Here is a 24,742-nt window from a genome sequence, read left to right on the forward strand (position 1 = left end):
AGCTGCTGACCAGACTAAAGCTCACTATCTCGTCTACTGTCTCTTGTTTTTCGCATCGTGCCTACTGTACAGAAAGCATCGCCTAGCGTCAGTGCCCCATGCGCCGCCTTCAGCAGCAACTCGGGCACTGTGCTTGGACCGCGGGCCTGCTTTCGAACACCAGCCGACACGTGAACTTATCAGCCATAGGGGTAGACGTCGTGACTTTGCCGTCGCCGCCGTCAGAGCCTCCTTCTGTGCCTCTAGCCTCTGTCGCAACCACTTTTCCTGATGTGCTGAAGGCTGCACCCGCTGCACCCGTGGCACCGAAGGTTGCACCCGCTGCACCCGTGGCACCGAAGGCTGTACCCGCGGCACCGAAGGCTGCACCCGCTGCACCCGTGGCACCGAAGGTTGTACCCGCTGCACCCGCTGCACCCGTGGCACCGAAGGTTGTACCCGCTGCACCCGTGGCACCGAAGGCTGCACCTGCTGCACCCGTGGCACCGAAGGTTGTACCCGCTGCACCCGTGGCACCGAAGGTTGTACCCGCTGCACCCGTGGCACCGAAGGCTGCACCTGCTGCACCCGTGGCACCGAAGGTTGTACCCGCTGCACCCGTGGCACCGAAGGTTGCACCCGCTGCACCCGTGGCACCGAAGGTTGTACCCGCTGCACCCGTGGCACCGAAGGCTGCACCTGCTGCACCCGTGGCACCGAAGGTTGTACCCGCTGCACCCGTGGCACCGAAGGTTGTACCCGCTGCACCCGTGGCACCGAAGGCTGCACCTGCTGCACCCGTGGCACCGAAGGTTGTACCCGCTGCACCCGTGGCACCGAAGGCTGCACCCGCTGCACCCGTGGCACCGAAGGCTGCACCTGCTGCACCCGTGGCACCGAAGGTTGTACCCGCTGCACCCGTGGCACCGAAGGTTGTACCCGCTGCACCCGTGGCACCGAAGGCTGCACCTGCTGCACCCGTGGCACCGAAGGTTGTACCCGCTGCACCCGTGGCACCGAAGGCTGCACCCGCTGCACCCGTGGCACCGAAGGTTGTACCCGCTGCACCCGTGGCACCGAAGGCTGCACCTGCTGCACCCGTGGCACCGAAGGTTGTACCCGCTGCACCCGTGGCACCGAAGGTTGTACCCGCTGCACCCGTGGCACCGAAGGCTGCACCTGCTGCACCCGTGGCACCGAAGGTTGTACCCGCTGCACCCGTGGCACCGAAGGCTGCACCCGCTGCACCCGTGGCACCGAAGGCTGCACCCGCTGCACCCGTGGCACCGAAGGTTGTACCCGCTGCACCCGTGGCACCGAAGGCTGCACCTGCTGCACCCGTGGCACCGAAGGTTGTACCCGCTGCACCCGTGGCACCGAAGGCTGCACCCGCTGCACCCGTGGCACCGAAGGCTGCACCCGCTGCACCCGTGGCACCGAAGGTTGTACCCGCTGCACCCGTGGCACCGAAGGCTGCACCTGCTGCACCCGTGGCACCGAAGGTTGTACCCGCTGCACCCGTGGCACCGAAGGTTGTACCCGCTGCACCCGTGGCACCGAAGGCTGCACCTGCTGCACCCGTGGCACCGAAGGTTGTACCCGCTGCACCCGTGGCACCGAAGGCTGCACCTGCTGCACCCGTGGCACCGAAGGTTGTACCCGCTGCACCCGCGGCACCGAAGGCTGCACCCGCCGCACCCGTGGCACCGAAGGCTGCACCTGCTGCACCCGTGGCACCGAAGGTTGTACCCGCTGCACCCGTGGCACCGAAGGCTGCACCCGCCGCACCCGTGGCACCGAAGGTTGTACCCGCCGCACCCAACGTCTCAAGGTGGACACGGTGGCAAAGAAGACCCGTTGCGGGAGCAAGTAACACTCTTGAAAACCAGAGGCCCTCAAGCCAAGGTGCTCATCCTCAGCCCACTGAGCGACAGCAGGCTGATGCGAAACACGTTGTGGCATGCGTGCCTTCTGTACAGCAGTTTCCTCACCGAACTGCTTCCGAACGTCCTGCGGCGCCTCCCCCTCCTTCCTCACCACCACCGGCGCCGTCTCTATCTACCGCACCTCTAGCACCATCAACTCCACCGTCTACGTCGTCGGCACACACTACCATCGCTCCTCCCTCTGTAAGTGCGGTGGCTGAAGCTGACAGTGAGGCGACCGATGAGAAACTTTTCGAGGCTCTTCAACCCTCGCTCTCGACACGCATTGAGGCTGCCGTGCGACAGGGCAAAGCAGCGTACTTGCTGACGGCGTCTCGTACAGCTCAGCAGCCACAGGTGGAACAACTGGAGCAGCGTATTCTTCGCACGGACACAGAAGCGCGTGCTGATTCGTCCGAGCTTATCGAAGGAGGGGCTACCGGGGATTGGGCATGCGCTAAGCGAGAGGAGTGGCTGCTGCCACTTCCGGGATTCATCTCCAGCAGTATCGATCGGCATGAAATCCCAGCTGAGTTGGGAGGTGATGACGGCAGCAACGTCGCTGAGTGCACCACTGAGAGGTCGACCGCTAATGACTTTTCTCGAAAAGAGACCACCACGGCACCTGCAGACGCTGCACCGCTGCTCTCTGCACTTGCACCCGAGTTGTTCGAGAGCGCCACAGTGGAGCGCTTGCCTATCGATGTGTGGTTCGGTGCGGACGCCGCAAGCTGTGGGAAGGGCGCAACTGCACCACAGCGACCACGAGTCACGGACAACAGTGATGTATGCCTTGTGGTGTCAACTTCTGTCACACCTCAAAAGTACGCGATCACAGTGCAGCTGCGAGAGCCGCCGTCGAGCCCGATGGCCTGCGTTCAAGCGGTTGCGGGAGCATTGGACACGGTAGAAGCGCACTGCAACACAGCTGTGACCTCCCACACCGCAACCAGCGTTGATTCCGCACTGAAGATAGCGCCGGCTATTACGGTTACATGGTGCGCTTTGCCGCACTGCTCTTTCTTCGCGGCGGCCCAGAGCCCGGCAGAGCTGCCGTTGTCGCAGCGTGTGGACTATGTGACGGCCAAGGAGACGGTTATGGAGCGCTTCAACTGCCTTGTAGCACGATTCAGAGAACGCGTGCATTTTGCAGCAGTTGTCAGCAGCGGGTCTGTGCTGGACTTCGGCGCGGAGGTGTTTTTCGCTTGCGTGGAGCGGCGGTTGCTTTCTCTGCAAGCGGCGGTGTGTGACGGCGGTGATGAGGCGGCAGCTCCGGTGGGGTCGTCTTTGCCTTCCGTTTCCACCATCTCTGTTGGGTTCCCGCTGAGCCGCGTAGGCATTTTTCCTTCGACTTCTACGGTGGTTTCCATGCGACGTCTCTGCGGGTCACTCCACACGGTGAAGTGGATACCCGTGCTGCACACGTATGACGCCAGTAGCCTGGCTGATGTAGGTTTGCTGAGTCTCTCCGACGCCACCGCTGACGCATCGGACAAGAGTAGGACGAAGCAATGGACTCTGCTGCTTGAGCAGCTCATTATTGAGCGCGTGTGCCAATCTCCTGTGCAACGCCGGTGGGCCATCGAGATGCTCTTGTGGAGTCGTAGCTTTCATGACGCTGCAGTGCGTCACAAGGCAGCTGGCGCCATGTCAGCGGACATCGCAGACGCTTGGCACAAGTACGCAATCGGGGCTCTTAGCCGGAATCCATTATCCACAGAATTGGATACTGCACGCGGAGATGCTGGAAGCGTCACCAGAGTTCATCTACTTCTCACAACACCCCCTTGCAAAGGCGCCGCTCATGCTCTGCAGGTACACGCTCGGTCTCTGCGGCGCTCACTGCCTCCTCTACCACACCACCGCTTCCTTGCCTTCCCGCGCGTGCAGTATTCTCTGTGGATGGATAAAGTGCAAACACTGACCGCTGAAAAGTCCGTTGGAGCTGTCGTGCTGCTCGACTGCTCTGAGAAGGCTGTGACGGACACGTTGAATTTGGTGAAGACGCACCTCGTTGGCACCGCCACACAGCGGGCTCGCTTGCCCTATCTGAACTTCGTACTGATTGGCGAGGCTGCCGCTACGCAGCGGATGCTTCAGCACCTGCCCTGTGCTGCTGTCATCTCCTCCGCATCTGCGTTTTGCGAAATGGGGCATGCCTCCGTGCAGCAGGTGCGCCTGTACGTCTCGCCCAATTGGCCGGCAGATCTTCAGCAGGACACTTTGTTGGCAGCACTGACTTACCTCAAGCGCCGCGGAGTACCTCATGTCGTTGCCGCCAGCGCGGCACCACAGCGGCTCCTGCTAGCACTGTGCAATGAGGCGGTGTTGATCGCACGTTCGCTGCCTGATGCCACGGTTGTCGAGTCTGCCGCTAAGGAGCAGCTGGGTCTGTGCTTGGGACCCTTCCAGCTCATGGACGCTTACGGCACCGTTACGGTTGCTACCATGGCGGCAGACGAGCGGACGCGCACCGCGGCGGCCAGCGACGCAGGGGCTCGAGCCGCCGTGACCCCTGCGCACCCACTGGAAAGTTGCATGCGGTCCATGGCCCGTGAGGGGCTCCTCGGAGCAAGAGGCGCACGTGGCGGTTTCTACGGCCCCGCTGTGGCAATGAACCGAGGAGGCGCTGCTGCTCCACTGCTTCGCGAGGCGGTGCTAAGCACGTACGTCCGCCACCACATGACCCCAATTCAGGTGGGCAACCGACTTCGCGCGGCTGTGCTAAACGTGGCCTGTGAGCTACTGACCCGCGGAGAGGTGCAGCTGGTCGATGATGTTGACCTGCTGTCGATGAGTGCCCTCGGGTGGCGGGAGGAGACGGGCGGGGTTCTTTATCAGGTGGATCAGTTGGGGGCGGATGCTCTTCCACGGTTGGTGGAGCACATGACGTGCTTGGCTTCCACAGGTAGTGCACCACACCTTGCTCCTCACCCATTGCTGTTGCGCATGGTGGCAGAGAAGGTGCGCTTCGCCAATCTGCATGATAGTGGTTTGCTGTGACGTGTGTGAGGTAGCGCGTTTGACCACCGTCGTGTGCCCATGTGCGTGCGCTGCTTCTTCCGCTGTTGCTGAGTCTTTGCCGCGCGGTATTCCTGTTCTCGGCCCAAGAGGGGACAGGGTGGCACGTGTGTGGCACCCCCTTTGTGGTCTCTCCCTGGCGATGGTGTTTAGCTTCTTCTTCGCTTGATCTTACTCATATGGCCTAACACGATGGCAGCTGTGGGAACGGTAGCGGAGGAGGGACGTTTCCCCTGGAGCTTGCGATGATGCTGGGAGGCATGTGCACGCTTAGACTTTGCGTGGCCGCGTAAGTGTGTAAGGATCAGGAGCGCCTGCACCTGTGCGACAGTGTTCGGATTAAGTGAATGAATAACACATAATTCCTCCTGTTGCTCAACTGCACTGCACTGCGTGCGCACATGTCTTTTCAGCTTCTCTTAACCTCCTCTCCCTTTCTCAATCTCTTTATCTTTTTTTTTTTTGGACTTTGCTGTGCGCCCCTTGGCGCTTGCGCATACACGTGTGCTTGGCGTGCCGTGGGCCTTCCTATGCGTCTCTTTCATCACGCACACACAAACGCGTGGCTTGTGGCCGGTGGACTCGTTTTGTTTCTCCCCACGCCTTTGCCAGTCTTTGTGCGCGGTCCCGCAGATTGTGTTGCTCCCAAGTAGCGCTGGGTGAATAGTCTACGACGCAAAACACCTCCCTTTTATTGCTCCCGGGAATAGCTGCCTTTGCGTCTTTGCTCGCCTTGAGGAAGTCTGTGTGGCTCCTTCTTACTCCCTTCTCCCCTTAAACACGCCGGTGCTGAGCGAATTTTTTCTTCCTCACGAGTGCGCTCCATCATTATGGTCGCCGATTCCCTTTCGCAGATCCTGTCACAGGTGATAGACGACGTGAGTTTCTCCCAGACACATACGGCCAGCGATGACTTCAGGGTGTACCCGAAGTCGTCTATCGACAGCGTTCACACGCTCCAACAGGAGCAGCGAAAGCGCGTGGAGCAGACGTATGGTGCACGCGCACCGTCCCCTGATTTTCTGGGCTCCCAGCTGCTGGCGGAGTACCGCGGCGAGGCAGCCTCGCTGCAGCTCGCTAAGGAATCCGGGGACCCCAACTTTCCGACCTCCATTTCTCGCATGACGGGCGAGCAGAGCAAGCAGTTTAAGAAAGACATGAAGCAGCGTATCCACGAGTGGGAGGCTGCGGTGCGGAATGCAACGGGGCAAACAGACGTCTACCCGGACCAGAAGGCCTCGCTGCGCTCCATCTACGAACTCTACCGCGCAACCAAGATGAAGGTACTCGGGGCGGAGTCATCCGTCGCAGGCAGTCGCGATGGGTCGCAAAGCGCCGCTGCGCAGGCTGCTGGTGCATCGTCGGCGCCAGCTTCTTCAGTTGGTGGGGCCAGGGCGGATAGCACTCGCCTGAGCTCCTCTGCTGCCAAGGATGGCACTACAGGTTTTGCTAGAGCGTCGTTGGGGACAGCAACCGCTGCTGGCGGTGGCAGTGACTGGATTAAGCGCATTGAAAGGGTGCCGCTGGGCACCGAGGACGTGTCGACGATGCCTGAGGACGCTTTGCAGACGGAGAAGCGCAGCTTGAAGCAGGTGCTGCACCGCTTTGAAAGCGACTTTGAGAAATACAACGGCATGCGTCCGGGCCGGCATGACCGCCACGGCTTCACTGCAGAGTACCACCGCTACGGTGAGCTTAAGAACGAGCTTACGCGCCGCTCGCAGAAGAATTAGAGGTGTAGGGGCGGATTGCAGCGTCATTGGCACTTGCGCACACTGCACTCTCCAGGACCGGGCTGACCAGTGATGTGCATCGGAGCAGAGGTGGCGAGAGAGGGTGGTCGGATGTGCAAAGGATGGCAAAGACGTCGGAGAACGCGCAGAGGGGTCTAGGAAGTAGAAGCAAGCAAGGTAAAACGCGAGTGTACTTGTGCACCTGTGCACCGAGACGTACTGCGGTGTAAGATGTAAGTTGCTCATTGCACTCCTTTCTGCGCCGCTTGCTTTGCTTGGTTCACTGTGTTCTCCCTTCGCTCTCTTTTCCACCAGCTATCTCCCACCTCCACCCTCACCTCCAGTGCGGAATCCTTAGATATATGTGTGTGGGTGTGCTCTTGCGCCGTCCCCCACGCCCTTCTTCCTGCGGCCTCTCCTCCGCTACCCCGTCTCTTTTGCGTTGCTTTTTTCGCTTCTGTGCCACCTGTGCTGATACAGGTGGACGTCTACTGTACACGCAAGAGGCAAAAACAAGCAAACAAGCACCCCTCAACGGAAACTCGCCTCCGACACGCTATTCAACACTCTCATACGCGTTCAAGGCTTATTGCGCGTTTTTCTTCCCGGTGGCAGTGAGAGTGGTGGAGTTGCAGTGTTGTGTAGCGTCGGGGAGCACTGTGGAGAGCACCGCGTGGCGAAAGTCCGCTGCTTGACGCGCTGCACCTGTGCGCCACCGTGATACCGTTCTGAAAGGCATCTCCTTTTTTGCTTCTCTCCCCTCTCCTCCGCGACAGGGCACAAACTCTCGTAAGAAAGGGGGCCTGTGAATGGCTAAAGAGGGAGAGCGGCATCTCTTTTGGCAGCGTGGACGCACTCTTAGCTGGCGTCTACGTGCCTCACACCGGCATGGCAGTTCATTCATTTATTATTATTTTTTTGATGCCGCCTTTCTTCCCCTCTCACCCCGCATCTCTGATCTTCCCGTCCATACTTTCATCTTCACAACGGTCCTTTACTTTGTGGTGGCAGAGCAGTTCAAGCTGCAAAAAGGGGAAAGAGCACACACACACTCCTCCTCGCTCAAGCACCGCGCGCTCTGACAGAGAGTGCTACAGTTGTTTTCTCGTCTCTTCACCTATCCCCCCCCCCCCTCAGATCAATACAAGCAGGCATACACACACACACACACCCACACACAGCGCGCACTCGCACATTGCTCAGTTATGCAGCGCAAGTACACCAACGCGCAGGCATTGGCCGTTTACCAGGCGCTGCAGCAGAGCGGCGGCCTCAGTGCGCTTGAGGACGACACTGCCACGGCGCTGTACCTTTCGCAGAATGCAGCGGCAACCGGCGAGCTCAACTTCACGCCTGGGCTGCTGGAGCGACTGACAAAACGACTGGACAAGGGCGGCATGGTGTTGGACCCGTTCTGCTCGTACGACTACGCCGACCGCCGCCATATCCGCAATTTCTCTATGTCGATTCCCATCCCCTTTAGCGCCTTTGACGGCATCCGCCGCAGCAAACATCAAGTGCAGCTCACCGCGGCGCAGGAGGAAAATGTACTGAAGTCATTCAGCAAATTACTTAACGGCGAGGACACCAAAAAGAACGGTGCCACTCCGCCGGCGAAAGGCGCACGCGAGATCTCTGTGGCGCTGCCGTTTGTGAGTGCCTTCTTTGATCAGCGCTGCCCGGAACTGCACAACAGCGTACTGACTGGCTCGCGCGAAGGGGCGACGTATCTTCTTCTATCCATCATCACTGGCCACAAAGAGCTTTGTGCTAAGTGCCTCAAGGCTGGCGCCAACCCGAACAACATGTCGTTTCTTCGAGACGAGTCGCCGGCGCCGGGTGACATGTTTCATGGGTACAGTCCGGTGTTTATGGCAGTGCTGGCGGAGCAGGTTGATATTCTGGAGCTATTGTGCAGCAGCGGCGGCAGCATCCACGTGTACGACCGCTGGGGTCGCACTCCTCTGCACGCTGCCATGGCGTTAGAGAGCACCGAGACGGTGCAGTGGCTGTTGGCGAAGGGTGCACCCCTATACGTGCCAGATGGCTTCGGCATTCTTCCGGCTGACAGCTGCGTCGGTACACAGTACGCCGAGTACTCGATGCCCATGTTGGCGCTGCAGGAGTCGCCAAAGTGCCCACCACCGAGTTATTTCAACGAGGCCGCGAAGAGCTGGGCCACCCCGGAGCCAGAGAACAAATCGAAGGCTGAGAAGGGGTCAACAAAAGATGCGGCCGCCACGAGCTCTGATGGCTCGGCCGCTGAGGGGGAGGCTAGGATGGAGCCCTGCCGATGTCACTCCGGTCGTCCAGTAGGGTTCTGCGGCTGCATCGATGATATGCTCGTCCGGTGGGCGCGCGACCGCCTTAGCACAGAGTGGAGCCCTGGTGTGAACTTTAGTGAACTTGCAAAGAAGCAGGCAGCTGCCGAAGAGGAGCGAAAGCGACCGACCTACGGCGCAGGCAGCAATCGAGGTGGTAAGTCCTAAGCGTGGCAGAGCGCACCATGGCACAGATGATCAGCACTCAGCGAGCTAGTGGTGCAGGGCGGAGGAGGCCCATAGCCCCTGCTCCGTGTCGGGGCGGGGGCATGATATGCCTGTAGAAGACAACAGCAAAGGGAGAGACGCGCTCATGTACGGGATGGTGCATGCCGTGGTTGCTCTCCTCCTGGGGCATTTTCTAGGCTTCGTTCCTATCCAGTGTTGACTTTTTTCTTCCGCTCTCCTCGAGTGATGTGCACGTGCGTGCGCGCGTGTCTGCCGTTGCTTCAAGGTACGCCACCGAGTTTCGTTTGCTAAGCGGCGCTCAATGCACGTGCGCACCCTGAAGGCGAAACCCCGAAGACTAAAAACGAGAGAAGAATGAGAGAGGCAAGATTTCATCCACTAGTCGGTTTGTGTGTGTGTCTCTCTCTTTCTCTCTCTCCTCCCCCGTGTGTGTGGAAGAGACTGCAGAGCTTTGACTGCTTGCAAACAATGACTCTCGATAATGCAGTCCCCTCAAGGAAGACTTCTTCACACCACTCACTCTTCACCTTAGCTGCTGCGGACCTAACCCCCTCCCCTCCACCACCCCACGCACACCCGAAGAGTTGATCATAGTCATCATAGCTCCTTTCTTCCATCTCTTTCCTACCTTTCGGTGAAAAACAAGCGCACACTCACACAAAAGAGCCAAGGAAGGGTTTGACTTGTCCCTTGCACTCACCCCCCTCACCCCTCCATGTAGCTATCAACTTCTCCCTCCCTGTGTCTTAGTTTAGATCCCTTATCACTTGATTCATTTTCTCTCTTTTTATTGCTGTGATTTCCCGCTCGCATCTCTGTGCGCCTCTCTCCATCGCTGTACACCCCTGAGCCCCTCCCCCTTTGTCACCTCCCCCGCCACTGCGGTTTTTCGTGTATTACGTGTGTATCACATCGCCCACCTCCACTCTTCCCCCTTCATCCAGTAAACTGCGAGATTTTTACCCTTCTCCAAGAAGGAGCACGTGGTATTGCCTCTCTCCTTACCTCCAGCCCCTAGGTAGCACTGATCTCTCTCTCTCTCTCTCTGGAGGTAAGACATCAGGGACCCAGGACAATCATAGTACCTTACACATCGCATACTTTATCATCATTACACCCACCCCTCCTCGCACTCTCACACGCAGAGGCTCACGACTCGTCCCTCTTCCACCTCTTCTTCCCTCCGTCGAACATACGCGTCTTGCGCCTGTGTGCGTTTGTGAAGGTCAACACAGTGAGCAGAAGCACACACGGGAGGTAAGCACATAAAAGATGTCGACAACGGCAGTGATTCACAATTCCATGCAGGCAACCTCCACGCCGAGGAACGAGGCAGCCGTAAAGCGTGAGATTGCCCTGCAGGAGGTGGCTGAGGTGGCGGACAATAAGTCGCAGGTGTTCCCCAAGTCTCCAGCCGACACGAAGGAGGGGGCGCACGAGGTGGTCACCACCACGGAGCCGTTCAAACATCACCTCTCTCTATGGACTAAGGTGACGAGCTACTTCACCCTCGTCATGATGTTTCTCTTCGCGCGCGTGCGTGAGGGCTACTGTCAGGTCTTCCCGAGGGAGGAGGACCATGTGCGCCCCGGCTACGCGCCGATTGTGAAAGACTTCGACCACTACTGGAACCGCCACTTTTACCGCCGTGTACGCGACTGCTTCATGCGCCCGATCGATTCGCGCCCTTCACGTGTGATTGGGCTAATGGAGCGCGTGTCGAGGGATCACAACGACACGTTCGAGTACACCGGTCGCATCGTGCCCGCAGTGAACATGGGGTCGTACAACTACCTCGGCTTCGCCGAGGACACGCCGAGCATCACGCACGAGGTACTAGATTCGATTGACGACTACGGTCTCGCCTCGTGCAGCGCGCCGCAGGAGTTGGGCCAAAGCTCCCTCGTGGCTCGTCTCGAGCGCGAGTTTGCCGAGTTCCTCGGCAAGGAGGACGCCATTGTGTGCGGTATGGGCTTCGGCACCAACTTTCGCGGCCTTCCTGCCCTCTTCGGCAAGGAGGCACTAGTGCTGTCCGACAGCCTCAACCACTCCTCGCTCGTCAACGGCGTGCGATCGTCTGGCGCCAAGGTCAAGGTGTTTCAGCACGACCACTTTGATGAGGTGGAGAAGTACCTGCGCGAGGGCGTGGTGCTCGGCCAGGACTCCTGCGGCGAGTACAAACCCTACAAGCGCATCGTTATCATCGTCGAGGGCATCTACAGCATGGAGGGTGAGATAGTCAACCTCAAGAGGTTCGTGGATCTGAAGAAGAAGTACAAGGCGCTGCTCTTTATGGACGAGGCGCATTCCATCGGCGCCATCGGCCGTACGGGTCGCGGCGTATGCGAGCACTGCGGTGTCGACCCCAAGGACGTCGACGTACTCATGGGCACCTTCACAAAAAGCTTCGGCTCCATAGGAGGCTACATCGCAGCCGACAAGCCGCTCATTCACTACCTTCGTGAGCATAGTACCATCGCACTGCACTGCGATCCCCTGGCGCCGCCGTGTGCGCAGCAGGTGCTGTCGGTATTGCGCGCACTGCTCGGCAAGGATGGCACCGATCTCGGCGAGAAGCGCCTCCGTCAACTGAAGGATAACTCGACATTTTTTCGTCGCGGGCTGTTGGACCTTGGGCTGGTGGTACTAGGCGATGACAGCAGTCCAGTGGTGCCGGTGATGTGCTACAACCTTGGCAGGCTTAGTGCCCTCTCCCGACTGTGTCTGGAGCGCGGTGTCGCCATCGTCGTCGTCGGCTACCCGGCGACGCCACTGCTGCTGGGCCGTGTGCGCTTCTGCGTCTCAGCCTGCCACACGCGAGAGGACCTGCAGCACACCCTTGACGTGATTAGGGAGCTGAAGAATTACGTCTACATGGACTGCAGCAAGAAATAGCGACAGTAAGCAGTGCGGCGGAGCAACAATGCGGACGCGCTGTCCGGTATAGCACACCCATACTTATTAGCTGTGTTGAAGTATTTCTCTCTGTGTGTTCGCGTGTGTGCATGCGAGAGGAGGAGCTCATGAGCTCCAACGACCCCTTCATTCATTCCCACGTCCCACTCCTCACCGGCACCCGTGCGCTGACGTGCACCTTCCAGGGTTGAGAGAAAGGGCACAGAGAATGCCCTGCAGGAGGGCGAGAAGAAAGATGAACGCCGAGAGCAAATATCGACTCAAGGCGGCCTCCTCCACTCGCAGCGGAGGAAAAGGACGAACGAGAAGTATGTGGAAGGGAAAAACGACAGGCTGTGGCTTATGTAGGGGCGATTGCTCCCTATACGTCGATACAAATACACACTGCGTGTACTTACGTGTGCCTGCGTTCATCTGCAGCAATGCCGCACGCCGCAACACTACAGGCCTACTTGGCATCGAACATCTGCATCGTATGCACGAGGTCATAGTTTTCACCTTTTCTTTGCTTCCGCTCCCCTTTAGCTTTTAGTCGTTCTGTGTGGAGGTGCGCGCCCTAGTGTACATGCATGTGCCGTATTTCTGCCCCCCCCCCTTCCCTTAGCGCACATGAATGTTGATGTGCTTGTGCTCGTATGCGAGTTACGCGTGAGTGGCGGTGGAGTCAGCGAGAGGAATGGGGTGGGTAGATATGGAGAGGAAGTGTCGTCTGGCACTCGCTCGTGCGGATTGAATTCTCTCTCTCCCTTTCTCCTGTGCTCCCCACTCTCGTCTCATGGGGTTTGTCGTTCATCATTCACAGTATCATATCAACGCTCAAACTTAGATCAGGGAATCCGCAGCGGACGTGGTGACACTACACAAATGACATGCACACTTTAATTGTCTCTAGCACTCATTCCCATATGATCCCCACGCCTTTCTCTCAGCTCGTCCCTCCCGTTTACTTTTCTGCGCTTTGCTCCCTTTCTGGTTCCACTTCTTGACGTCAAGTACCGCCTTGTGTGTGTGCTTTTTTCCCTGTTTGCTTGCGTTTTACGTATGTATCTGCGTGTGAAACTGCCGCTGGATGTGCATCGACATGCGCGTGTGTACTCTCGCTACCTTTTCTTTCCTTGTTTCCTTCTTCACTTACTCTCTGTTGCTGTGTCTATCGTCGACCTTCAGCGCCGTAGATGCCCACACACACCCACACACACGTACGCACATTCATGGTGTCGTTGATGTTGATGGGTGTAGAGGTGTATGGAAGCGTGTGTACCACTTTTACTTTCAGATATTCTGACTGTTGCTGATGCGTCTTACGGTGCTCGGTGAGTGTCATGGGTCTCGCTACTTTCTCTCGCCTGCGCTACGACCTCGATTCCCGTCTCTATGATACCCCTTTGCCACAATGGCGTTGAGGCCTGAGGGGTAGTAGAGGACGGCGATCGGAAGAACCTACAAGAGCTGCAGCAACAAGGGCCGCAACGGTTTAATGTACAGGTAGTGGGCCTGACGGTGAGAGTTGCATGTGACCGCCCCCTTCCCACAGCCCGTTGCACACACACACACACACACACGCCCACACATCCCTAAGCAGCCTTTAAATTTACCTTTGCGTTAGACTTTGCCCGGCCCTCCTGTCCTTCTCCGACCGCAAGTTACGCATCTCTTTTCTCTCTTTCTCTGTTTTGTTTTGAGTTTTGCCTCTTCAGTGGTGATTGTCGCTGTTGTCCTTCTCTCTCAGCCTTTCTTTTTCTTTCCTCTCTTAATGTTGAGTCGTTAAGCGTGTCCCCTTTGAGTTCTCCTTCGCCCCTCCCTGTTTGAGCTTTACACCCCCCCCCCACACACCCTTCGCTTCTCTACGTGTTTTGTTCATTTTTCTCTCCTTGCATGAGGACGCCGCGTGTGAGCCAACGGTACTTCTGCGGATGCGTCTCTCTCTTTCTCTCATCAACCGAATGGTCTTAACCTTCCCAAAATGTTCACTACAAGCAACTTAGGCCGCTTTCCCGCTATCCCTCTCCCTCTTCACTCGTGTTGTCACCGCCCGAGAAGAACGAGAGCAGCTGAAAAAAAAATAAAAGAGTGGTCGAGGGAAAGGCAGCGCATACGCACACGCGCGCACACACACATCCAACGCACTCGTGTCCACCTCCATCCCTACACTCGGCTCATTGACACCTGTGCGTCTTCCGCTTCTTGTGTAACTTTCGGTTCTCTGCCGTGGGTGATGGTGGACGACCACGTCATGGAAAAGACACAACTCTACCTCATCTGCACTACTGGCAATGGACTGGGTCACATGCAGACAAGAGAAATGTATTACGTACAGACGCTAACGCAGGTGCGCGCGCACCTCATCGCTCGTCGACGCGGCTGCTCTGGGCGTAATACTTTTGCCTTCCTACCACTCCCATTCCAATAGGGCGGTGCACGTGTGTGTGCATGTGTCGACGGTTGATCTGAGCGTCCGATCATTTTTTTGTTTTTTTTCCAGCTCCCTGCACCCTTTGCCCTACCACAATTCTTCGACTCTGTGCGCCTCTGTAGTAAGTCGGAGGTCAGGCAACGGAGAAGAGTTCCTCTACGTACTGCGTGTTTTTCATATGCGTACTCGCTGCGTACGACGGGGCTGCATTTGAGAGAAGAAGAATGTACACTAATCGAGAAGAAAAGGCATAATTCATGGTGCACCACATGTTTTACCCCCTCCCCCTCACCCCACAGCTGCTGTTAGCACTGCCACCCTCCCCCTCATCACACACTCGTGAAACGAATGCGCACACTGTTGCAAGAAAGGAGAAGTGAATCGTTCAGCAGTAATGCTGAACTTTCCTTCTCTTTCTGTTTGCCTTCATTTTCGTCTTCGGGACGTCCCTCGCCTTGAAACCGGCCCCCCCCCCTCACCCTTTCGCAGTACCCATTCTGCAGCTCTCCCTGTTTTCTCCCGGTGAGTCGACAGAGACGTGATCGAGGACTGCCATTTTTCTATGTGCTCATGCCAGTGATGTGTGCGTGTGTGTGTGTGTGTGTGTGCTATTTTTGTCCACTTGTATACTTTAGGTTTGCTCTTTTCCCCCTCCTTTCTGTGCTAAGTTCTTCACCAAAAATGTTCTCTTCGATTCTCTATTGTGTGGGTAGCATGGATCCGGCGACCTGCTCTGGACACTCACCAGCTTTTCTGTTAATGGTGTGAGGTTTCTCGGTGTCTTCTCTTTTGTTTCTGGCTCACGGTTCTCTTTCCTTCGCGGGTCCCTCACCCCGACACACTAGAGCAAGCGCATAATAGGAACGCATTGCACACCGCGTGTCGTCGTCTGCGAAAGTAAGGGCATCTGTGAGTGTGTCTCTCGGTGCCTAGGAGGATGCTTCCATAGAGGACGGCGAGCGTGAGTGCGTAGCATCTAACTACCCGCTTCATCCTCACTCTCCGCGGTGCTTCAACGTAGCCCTGGCAGTGAAACGCCTTCGACACCACTGTAAACCACTCAGACGCATCGGTCAACTTCTCGTTGCACAAACTCCCTGCCTCGATGGGTGGCACTCTCATTTTCTATAATCTCGCGTTCTCTCTATTTCTCTACCTCGTTTCTCGTCTCCGCCATGCGTGCAGGAGTGGCAGCTCTTTTACCCACCCTTGTCTGTCTCTCGCCAAAAGGCCACAGGGACAGAAAGGTACACGCAGGCCTTCCTTCCACGGCTACACAGACGCACACCCACCATACCCTTTTCCCTGGCGTACGTGACGGAGAGGTCGAGGTGCCATGTCAACCTTTTTCGTTGCCGTGGCTGCTGTCCTCGGTGCATCGCTCGTGCTGGCTGCGTTGTGGGCAGTACAGCGCATTCCAAGGTGGGAGTGGGAATCTTCGACAGTACTCATCACCGGCGGCAGCGTCGGCATTGGCCTCGCCACCGCCAAGAGCCTCGCACGCAAGCAAGTCCCATTTCTCGTCCTTGCAGCCCGTCGCGAGTGTGTGCTGCGAGAGGCAGTGCAGCAGGTGGAAAAAGTCGTCGAGGAATGCCACAGCTGCACACGTGTGTCATATGTAACGATGGACGTGGCGGACGAAGTCTCGGTCGCTACAGGCCTCGCCCGTGCTAAGGCGCAGTGCGACGGTCGCCCCGTCAACCTTCTCATCTGCAACGCGGGTTTTGCGCACCCCGCTCGTTTTGTGGACAGCACGATGGCGCACGCTCGGCAAATGATGGAGGTCAACTACTTTGGATCTCTGGCAGTGCTGTGGAAAGTGCTGCCAGAGATGCTGGAGATGAAACGAGGCCGCGTTGTGCTGACGAGCAGCATGGCAGCCAGGGCACCGATTGCCGGATACACGTTGTATAGTGCCACCAAGGCAGGTCTGCGCGCGTTTGCCCACAGTCTGGACATGGAGACCAGCTGCCTGGGTGTGCGAGTGCAGGTCGTAAGTCCACCAGACGTGGAGACACCTGGATATGCGCACGAAAACGAGGTGAAGAGCCCCGAGTGCGCCGCCATCTCTTCGTTTGGGGGTGCAAAGCCGTTCACTGCGGAGGCAATGGCACAGTCCATCGTTAATGGCATCGGGGACTACTCGTTCGACATCACGCTCGGGATGGATGGCATCATGCTCAACTACGGCTCTGCCGGGATGGAGCCGGCGACGAGTGTGGCAGCGCTGCTGACGCAGTCTGTACTTGGCGGCGTGCTGCGGCTCGGGTTGGCAGTGTTTTCTAAGATACATTACGGAATTGTGAGGAAGGTACGCCTGGCAGAAGCGTCGTCAGCACCCCCGTCACGTTGGTAAGGAGTTTTTCTTGGTGTGTGCGTAGGCACGTGTGACTGCGTATGCGATCCTTCGTCGTACTACAGGCGAGGAGTGGAAGCGAAGGGACAGAGTTTGCCGCTGAATCCACGCAGGGATCACCTTAAACAAAACAGAATAGTTACGGAGAACGCCAACACGTACACAGATTAATGAACGTGTCCATAGGAGGCAAACCGACGCTGTGATGCTTGCGGCAGCGTGACTGTCGTAGTCGTTGCTGCGTTGCTGGGGGGGGGGGCGAATAGGCGTAAGAGCGACGTGCAAGCTTGTCTCGCTGTCCCTGTCTTTATTTTTTCCCCTTTTCGGTGAAGCAGTAGTCGCACGAGACGCCTTGTTTTTTCCACTCTTCTGCATGTGTCTCCTCTACTTGGTTGGCCTCTTTTCTGCGGACATGCTTCGACGTGTCGGTGCGTCGTTGGGTCCTGTAAGCAGTATGACTCAAACGCACGCACATACCGTAACGGAGGAAAAAAGGGCACAGCGCAGCGAGCATCACGCGTCCGAGTGAGTGAGCCGATACTTCTGAGCTGCGGTGCGTCACACACGTGCATACCTACACACCTCACATACATACTCGCCTTGGCGTCATCCTCATCGTTCATCAACGTACGTGGGTGCATCGCATTTGCCAGCAACGCGTGGCTAAGAGAGTGACCGTCGTCAGCTGTGATGCCCACGTGGTTCTTCCGCATTCCATCTCTACATGTATGCACAGCTTGTTTCCTCGGCGGTGGTATCGTCCTCTTAGGCAGCGGCCTCTGGGATTTCAAGCGCTCCAGGCGCAACGCCGTTCCTGTGTTCAACAGCGCCGCCATCGTCAAGACGGAGGAGTCGGCGCGCTACCCGTGCAAATCAATCAAGGGCTTTGATGTTGTTGTGCGCAGCTTTTACGTGCCTGTAGCTGCCAACACAGATAGCGGCAGCCAAGCGCCGGGGCTGTCTCTGCTGGCGCATCTTCAGAGGCTTGTGGGTCTCTTCTCCAATGAAAAGCACCGCATCGATAGCGCCGATCCGAACAACGCGGCGGCGGCAGCACAGTCAGTCCGGTGGGTAGTACGAGATGCCAAAGACTCAGAGGGCGGAGTCGGCTCAAGGCTCATCTCAGCCTCGTACTGGCCTCCTGACACCTCCAAGTACGCCGCCCTGGTTTTGGAGCCCTCCGCACGATCCAGCGGCGACTCGAGCGCTGTATTGCCGGCGCCACCGCGCTCGCTGCTGCGGCAGTTGGCCGACGGGGCTACCTACCAGTCTCTTTCCCGGTGCAACCCACGGTCCACACTTCTGGACATGGCGTGTGAAGCCGACCCCGCCTACCTTGGTGCTCCCTACCTTCGCGTGCTTTTGAGCGGCTTCCTGCTGCTACCCACCACCCTCTCGCGGCTGAACGTCGCAGTCCTCGGCGTAGGCGGGGGATCGCTGCCGCTGTTCCTCCAGCAGTACTTCGCGCCCCGGATTCACAGCTGTGACTTGGTGGATGTCGAGCCGATGTGCATCAAGGCAGCTGTGGAGCAGCTTGGGATGAAAGAGCTGCTGAACACGATGGCGTTGCAGCGCGAGGGCGGCGGTGTGCACTACTACATCGAAGACGCCGTCAAGTACCTGTCCCATCGCGTTGGCGAGGCCGACCGTCGAACAGAGTGGCCTTGGCAAGGTGGGTCCGGGAGAGTAGCAAGGAGCGGAAAAGGAGCAGCGGCTTCTCCACATCATGGTACTTCTGTGTTTCATGATGCCGTTCAGCCAACCGCTACCGCGTCACTAGCCACCAGCGCCAAGCGCCAGCGCCAGCTTGACTTACTGTTTGTGGACCTGTTTGTCGGCAGCGAGCTCGACAGGGCCGTTACATCGCACGAGTTTCTGCGTCTGTGCCGCAGCTCGCTCTCACCTTACGGCGTGGTCGCCTTCAACCTCCCCACGGCGGACAGGCCATTTGTGCAGCGATGCAACGAGGTGTTTGGCACCCACAACGTTTACCGTATTCCTGTACCGGCTAGCTCGAACGAGGTGGTGCTCGCTCGCGGCGGGGCAGAGAGCCGCGGCACCATGGCCGACGCTCCACACCTCTCCCATCGCCACATGTTTCGCCGCGCACAGGAGCTGACGGCGCAGTATCGTCTTCCCTACGACCTCGCCAACCATTATCCTTTCTGGTGGCGACTATGGTAGTAGAGAAGGGTGGGGGAAGAGCTCAACGACATGGCGCACACGTATCTGACTGTTTGGGCGAATGAGGACGTTCTTCAGTATCAACACCACAGCTCCAGCAAGCGAGGAGGAAGGGGAGGGAGGTGATCGCGTGTCAGCTGACACCTCTCTCCACGTGCCCGCTTGTTTGCTTCGCCCTTTGGACGTCGCAAAGGATTGTCCCTGCTCGAGCAACACCAATACGATGACAAGATCCCATACGCCGCGGGGTCTCGAGAGTAAACCAAACACCGTCAGCGAGATCAAGGCAACCAACCCACGCAAGGGAGGGTGCGTGGGAGGACGGCGGCGCAAAACGATGGACGCGTGAAGGGAGGATGCCTGTGACATGTGCGTCTGACTGATCTCGACCCAAGCTCATCAATAACGACGATCGAGATATCCAAACACGCAAGCGCTTTCTCTGGCAGACTTGTCTCGAACGCTACGCTTTTCGCCCATGCCCACGCAGACTCTTTTCCCCAACACACACACACACACACACACACACAACCATCTCCCTCCTTCTCCCTCCCTCCCTCCCCTGCTCTGTTTTGTTTTCGGCATCGCGCGGCCCTTTTGCACATTTGTGGCGGCGGCGACGACGTGACGGTGTAGGTCAGCGAGTTTTTCTTTTTGTAGCTCGCCTAAGAAAACAGCGAGCGTGACGCCACAGGGGTGATACAGTCCCCCCAGCTATGTCCGCCACGATCAAAGCTGCATGTGCGTGCGCGTCTACGTTGCTCTTCCACAGTTTGCGCTTGCATGCCTTCCGAGGCGCATTTCCGCATATTCTGATCGTGGTGGATCGCGTTCCATGTGTGCTGCAGAAGGTTGTCACTGAGGGCTACCTGCAGGTGCTGCGCGCATACGGGCAGCAAGGTGCAGCGTACTTAACTGAAAACCACGACAGTTTATTGGCGGCATCAACCGAAACCTTGGCAGAGACAGCAGGCGACAGGGGATCACTTAAGGGCCATGATGGCGACCTGTTCATTCCCCTGGAACCCGGTGCAGAGACGCCGAGTGGATCGGCAGGCTTTACTATGCACGTTCCACTGCCGTCGTTCGCCACGGACGACCCCGCTCCTCTCTCCTACTCCCTCATGCCGTTTTGCAGCGAAGATTTCCTGAGTCGCGTGAGGCGGTTGCAGCAGTTCTTTCGACACTGCGGTGATGGGCAGCTGCAGCATCAAGGCGACCAGCACGAGGCGGCTGCTGCCGCTGGGGGCGCAACAATGACGTCGCCTCCGACCGCACCGTCGAGTGTGTGGACGGCAGAGTTATTCAGGGAGGAATTCGATGAACTGTGCCCGCTGCTGGGGCCACTCCTGTCATCAAAAGGCGACTCGGTTGAGGTCGACGTCGCCGAGGGGAAACCCCTGTGGCAGGCGCTCTTTAACGGACCACCGCGAGAGCTCCTCGGGTGCGTCCTGGTGCAGGAAAACGCCTTCCAAAACGAGATGAGGCGCTACCGGCTTCGTCTGAACCTGTTTGACCTCGGTGTTCGCGTTGCGGAGCATTGCCACCTAGGCATCATGAGCCAGAGAGCGGATCGCTTAGCAACCGAGGGTCGCCTCAAGGAGGCGCTGGAGGACGACCAAGTGTACAGCTATGCCCGCTCCTGCGCTTTCCGACCCGAGCAGGCCCAGTGCCTCGCCAAGGCGATCGCGGACTCAATCGACTTGTACAGCTGGTGCCGCGCTGGGGGTGCCAGCTGCGCTGCAGCACGCGTAGGACAAGCGCTTCCAGCTTCCATAACAGCCGCGCTGCAGAGTGCTGAACTTTGGTCTATCTTCAACTCTGGTGCACTGAACGGCTGCACCTCTGCAACGGCGGCTGACCGCACCGCCATGGATGTCGGAGTCGCCTTACGGGAACCAATCGAAGGCCCTGGCATACCTCTCTTGATTGTATGCCGCGACGCGGCCAAGGTCCTCACCTACGGCGGCGGGATGGAGGACTGCCTGACCAATACCGGGTACTATGAGGCGGCCTACGTGCCAGAGCGCAATGATGTCGCGCGGCACCGTGAGCGCTTTCGGACGGCGTACAACGAAGTGAGTGGCGGGGGCGGGGAGAGTGAAGGGGTTGAGGAAAATACTTCTGCGACCCCCCCGATGCACGGCCGCCTGAAGAAGAAAGAGTACCTTGCAATGCTCAAGGAGAAGGGGCAGAAGCCGAACAAGCCCCAGAGCGACGGTGCTGATGAAGAAGATGGCGCCGTCTCCCGCAGCGCCCCTGCCGGCTCCTGCATCTCGAACAGCATCGGCGGCACCTTTCCCATCGGCGAGGTCATCACCGAGTCGTTTGACCTCTCGCAGCTCAGTGGCACGTGTGACGTGTTTGCGTATCCCGACATGTTCAAGCAGGTAACGATGAGCCACCCAGCACCGTTCACCATGACGGTGGAGAGGGGCGTTGTCACGCACATCAGCAACGGTGCCCCAAAGGAGTTCCTCGACTTGCTTAGCCTTGTACGCCAGGTTGAGGGCAAGTGCTACGTGCGGGAGTTGGGCATCGGCCTCAACCCGTATGTAGGTCCGGCCCACGTTGTGAGCGACGTGACTACGTTTGAGCGGCAGTGGGGCATCCACCTCTCCCTTGGCCAGCGCCACCCTCTGTTCGTAAAGCAGCGTGAACGACGCAACGCCGACGGCACGGTGGCCGCTGGGGTGCAGGTGGATGGCCCTATCCTCAAGCGAAAAGCCGGCAAGTATCATATTGACGTTTTTGTGGATGCAGCGCAGCTGCGCATGGGCAACATGTTTGTGGTTGACTTCACCAAAGGTATCGCCGTGCCGTAAACGATGTGTGTGTGTGTGTATTTGCTGAATTGGCGGTGCGTAGACGTGCCGCGAGTAACTCCTCCGCCATATCCTCTTGCTCTGTTTTCCCCTTCACTACAGAGGAGAATGAGCCCCCATATGCGTGAGAAGCAGTGTGCAGCACTGCGTGTGCCCCGTATGCACACCCTTACGAAACTTCTTACCTTCCTCCGTCAGCTGATTGGCGCACGTGCGCATATGATATAGGGCGCACGAAGTTGTGAAGAGACGACAGAACGAGGTAAAGGTGGGACGGAGGATGACCACAGCGGCGCCCCGCGGCGCAGCACTGAGGCGCAAGCACAGACATACTTACATCAAGTAACCACAAAACAGCACAACGTACCAGCTGTCGCCTTAACCGTACAGACATACCTCCCACCACTCATTCATCTACTCAGCATCGTAACACGTCCTACCTCCGCCGAACGTGTCTTCAAGGAAGGCAACAGGCGCATTCTATCTGCGTGTGATCCGTGGCACACGTGTTACGGTGCGGAAGACGTGCAAGAGGAGGTGGGGAGGTGCGCTCTTCTCCAGTTTACTACTCGCATTTGTGGTACTCGCACGCACCATCGCGCTTCGGACTTACGTGTTAAGCTCCCAGCGGTGTCGAGGTGCGTTTCGCCTCGTTGTTTAGCCCTCTACTTCTCAAAGCTTATCCTCCTCTCTTGCGCTGTCTTCCACCTCTCCCTGGGCTCTCTCTGGCTTTCTTTTTCTTGTCTCCACTGTTGTTGCTGTGCACAACAACAACAGCACGTGGGTGTGTGTGCCGAACACGAAATTCAAGAGCTACGCAGCTGTACCCTTCCTCCGCACCCACCCCTCCTCATCCATCCAACTTCTAATGTACTCTGCTGGCGGTTGAGGGCGTTCTTTTTCGTCCGTTGCACCCGTCTCTCTCCTCACAGCCCCCTTGCTGGTTTTTGTTGTGCTGAGCTGCTGGCCGCCATTGTGTAGGGTCGCTCTTTGCTCTCTGATCCTTCCCCAATTGGCCACACAAGTGCGCATCTCCCCCATCCTGACTTACAGGCACACTGCGTCCCCGTGCACCACCGCAGTCGCACATGCGTACCTGTGCCTTGCTGCGTACCGCAGCTGCGGCTGGCCCGTCTGTCACCAACTTTAAAGTGCTGCTCCAGGGTGAGTGCGTGCTTCGCTACGACGCAGCGTCGCAGGTCGCCATCCTCTCAATGGAGCGCCACGCGCGCAAAAATGCGATCGGCGTCAGCTTCCTGAACTGCATCCAGCAGGCCATCGACGTATGCATGGCTGGGGCTCCGTCTGCCGCTTCTACCACTGCCGCCGACTGTCCGCCCGTGCGCTGCCTGGTCATTTCCAGCGCCGTCCCGAAAGTCTTCTGTGCTGGCGCGGATTTGAAGGAACGGAAGGAGATGTCTGTCGCGGAGTCGCGCGCGTTCGTTCAATGTCTGCGTCAAACCTTTAGTAACTTGGAGGACTTGCCCATTCCCACCATTGCCGCCATCGAGGGCAAGGCGCTCGGCGGCGGCATGGAGCTGGCCCTGTCGCTAGACATACGCGTGGCAGGCGACGGGGCCACCGTGGGCTTTCCGGAGACAGGGCTTGGCATAATCCCCGGGGCAGGTGGTACCGTGCGTGCGCCTGCGGTGCTCGGCGTTAGCCGTGCGCTGGAGCTGATCCTGACGGCTGAGCAGGTGTCCGCTCAGCGTGCTCTGGAGCTGGGGCTCGTAAACCGTGTCGTGCCGGCCGGCTCGGCCCTTGAGTCCGCCCTGGACCTGGCACTGCGGATCTCCAAGAACGGGCCGCTCGGCGTGTGTGCTGCGAAGAAGGCGGTGCGCTCTGCCGCGGGTAAGACGCGGGCGGAGGCGATGCAGGTGGAAGCAGAGCAGTACGAGGTTGTGCTCCGCTCCGAGGATCGCCTTGAGGGTCTCAAGGCCTTTGCAGAGCGTCGCACTCCCGTGTACAAAGGTAAGTAATGCAGGGCTATGCGAGTCAGCGGTCACCAGTTCTCTCCGCGGACCATTCTCGCTACACACGACACACCGTCTTCTTCCTCTCCTCGCCCTGAATATGATGTGCGCCTCTCTCTCTGTTGAGGCTCTCTCTTTCGCCTCAGTTACGGGTGTTTTCTCTTGGCTTTGGTGTTTGCATTTTACTTGTCATTCTTTTCACGCCCCTGTCCGCGCCGCTATCGTCTATGAGCAAAACGCGTCGCTTCCTCATCACAACTCTCCCCTATGATGATCTCAAACCAGTCTATGATCCGTGCGGAACCCCAATGATGTTGGCCACCTCTTCGTCGCGTTGGGGGCCAGTACGCCCTCACGGAGGAAGCTAAGCGCCGACGCCCACAAAGCGGGACCTCCTGGGTTGAATGCCCCCCCCCCCCGCCCCCTCAGTGGGTGCGGCAACGTCGCGAGCGCTCCCTCTCAAACAAACGCGGGGGAGAGAATAGAAAACCCGTTCGGGAGCAGGCTATGTACCCCGCTACATGAACCCACAGATGGAGGTCGTGGCGCGATCCCATTTTCGTCATTTCTTGCCACCGCGCTTGTGAGCAAAATTGTTACGGGAGACGGAGAGGGTGAAAGTGAGGCGGCTGTGTGTCTCTCTCTGCGTGAGTGCAGGTGTAGGGGGGGAGGGGTGGGTGGTGGTGGTGGTGTAGTTATTGAACCATTTTTTCCTCTGCTTCCGTTTCTCGAGAGGTATACGCAAATGTTTTGCTCACCTTCGCCACGCCTCCCTCTAGTCGAACCACGTGGAGCTGCTGCAGGCGGTGCGCATGGCTGTCACTGCCAGATGCTGCCTGCCATACTCTGCGATGGCGGTCACCACTGTACGGGGCCCCCCAATAACTTTGCCAAGGGCCAAACCCCC

The 24,742-nt window shown here is 58.3% G+C and overlaps 8 protein-coding genes across 8 annotated transcripts; all 8 read left to right on the forward strand.

Annotated features, from left to right (window-relative positions):
* Positions 1 to 98: 98 nt before the first annotated feature.
* On the forward strand, positions 99 to 4,907 carry LBRM_34_0330 (conserved hypothetical protein; the record flags this gene model as incomplete). Its single annotated transcript, XM_001568098.1, has 1 exon — positions 99 to 4,907. One exon carries the CDS (start codon positions 99 to 101, stop codon positions 4,905 to 4,907), a length of 4,809 nt encoding a protein of 1,602 aa, XP_001568148.1.
* Positions 4,908 to 5,755: 848 nt separating this feature from the next.
* LBRM_34_0340 (conserved hypothetical protein) lies at positions 5,756 to 6,658 on the forward strand (the record flags this gene model as incomplete). The annotated part of the gene is made up of 1 exon (XM_001568099.1): positions 5,756 to 6,658. One exon carries the CDS (start codon positions 5,756 to 5,758, stop codon positions 6,656 to 6,658), a length of 903 nt encoding a protein of 300 aa, XP_001568149.1.
* A 1,205-nt stretch (positions 6,659 to 7,863) lies between these two features.
* On the forward strand, positions 7,864 to 9,147 carry LBRM_34_0350 (conserved hypothetical protein; the record flags this gene model as incomplete). Its single annotated transcript, XM_001568100.1, has 1 exon — positions 7,864 to 9,147. One exon carries the CDS (start codon positions 7,864 to 7,866, stop codon positions 9,145 to 9,147), a length of 1,284 nt encoding a protein of 427 aa, XP_001568150.1.
* A 1,293-nt stretch (positions 9,148 to 10,440) lies between these two features.
* Positions 10,441 to 12,063, forward strand: LBRM_34_0360 (putative serine palmitoyltransferase; the record flags this gene model as incomplete). The annotated part of the gene is made up of 1 exon (XM_003723177.1): positions 10,441 to 12,063. One exon carries the CDS (start codon positions 10,441 to 10,443, stop codon positions 12,061 to 12,063), a length of 1,623 nt encoding a protein of 540 aa, XP_003723225.1.
* Positions 12,064 to 15,833: 3,770 nt separating this feature from the next.
* LBRM_34_0370 (putative short chain dehydrogenase) lies at positions 15,834 to 16,853 on the forward strand (the record flags this gene model as incomplete). The annotated part of the gene is made up of 1 exon (XM_001568101.1): positions 15,834 to 16,853. One exon carries the CDS (start codon positions 15,834 to 15,836, stop codon positions 16,851 to 16,853), a length of 1,020 nt encoding a protein of 339 aa, XP_001568151.1.
* A 690-nt stretch (positions 16,854 to 17,543) lies between these two features.
* Positions 17,544 to 19,037, forward strand: LBRM_34_0380 (conserved hypothetical protein; the record flags this gene model as incomplete). Its single annotated transcript, XM_001568102.1, has 1 exon — positions 17,544 to 19,037. The coding sequence occupies one exon, from the start codon at positions 17,544 to 17,546 to the stop codon at positions 19,035 to 19,037; it is 1,494 nt and encodes a 497-aa protein (XP_001568152.1).
* Positions 19,038 to 19,753: 716 nt separating this feature from the next.
* On the forward strand, positions 19,754 to 21,862 carry LBRM_34_0390 (conserved hypothetical protein; the record flags this gene model as incomplete). The annotated part of the gene is made up of 1 exon (XM_001568103.1): positions 19,754 to 21,862. One exon carries the CDS (start codon positions 19,754 to 19,756, stop codon positions 21,860 to 21,862), a length of 2,109 nt encoding a protein of 702 aa, XP_001568153.1.
* A 1,088-nt stretch (positions 21,863 to 22,950) lies between these two features.
* Positions 22,951 to 23,841, forward strand: LBRM_34_0400 (enoyl-CoA hydratase/isomerase family protein,conserved; the record flags this gene model as incomplete). The annotated part of the gene is made up of 1 exon (XM_001568104.1): positions 22,951 to 23,841. The coding sequence occupies one exon, from the start codon at positions 22,951 to 22,953 to the stop codon at positions 23,839 to 23,841; it is 891 nt and encodes a 296-aa protein (XP_001568154.1).
* Positions 23,842 to 24,742: the final 901 nt, after the last annotated feature.

This window comes from Leishmania braziliensis, chromosome 35 (genome assembly GCF_000002845.2).
Source record: "Leishmania braziliensis MHOM/BR/75/M2904 complete genome, chromosome 35".
Lineage (NCBI taxonomy): Eukaryota > Euglenozoa > Kinetoplastea > Trypanosomatida > Trypanosomatidae > Leishmania > Leishmania braziliensis.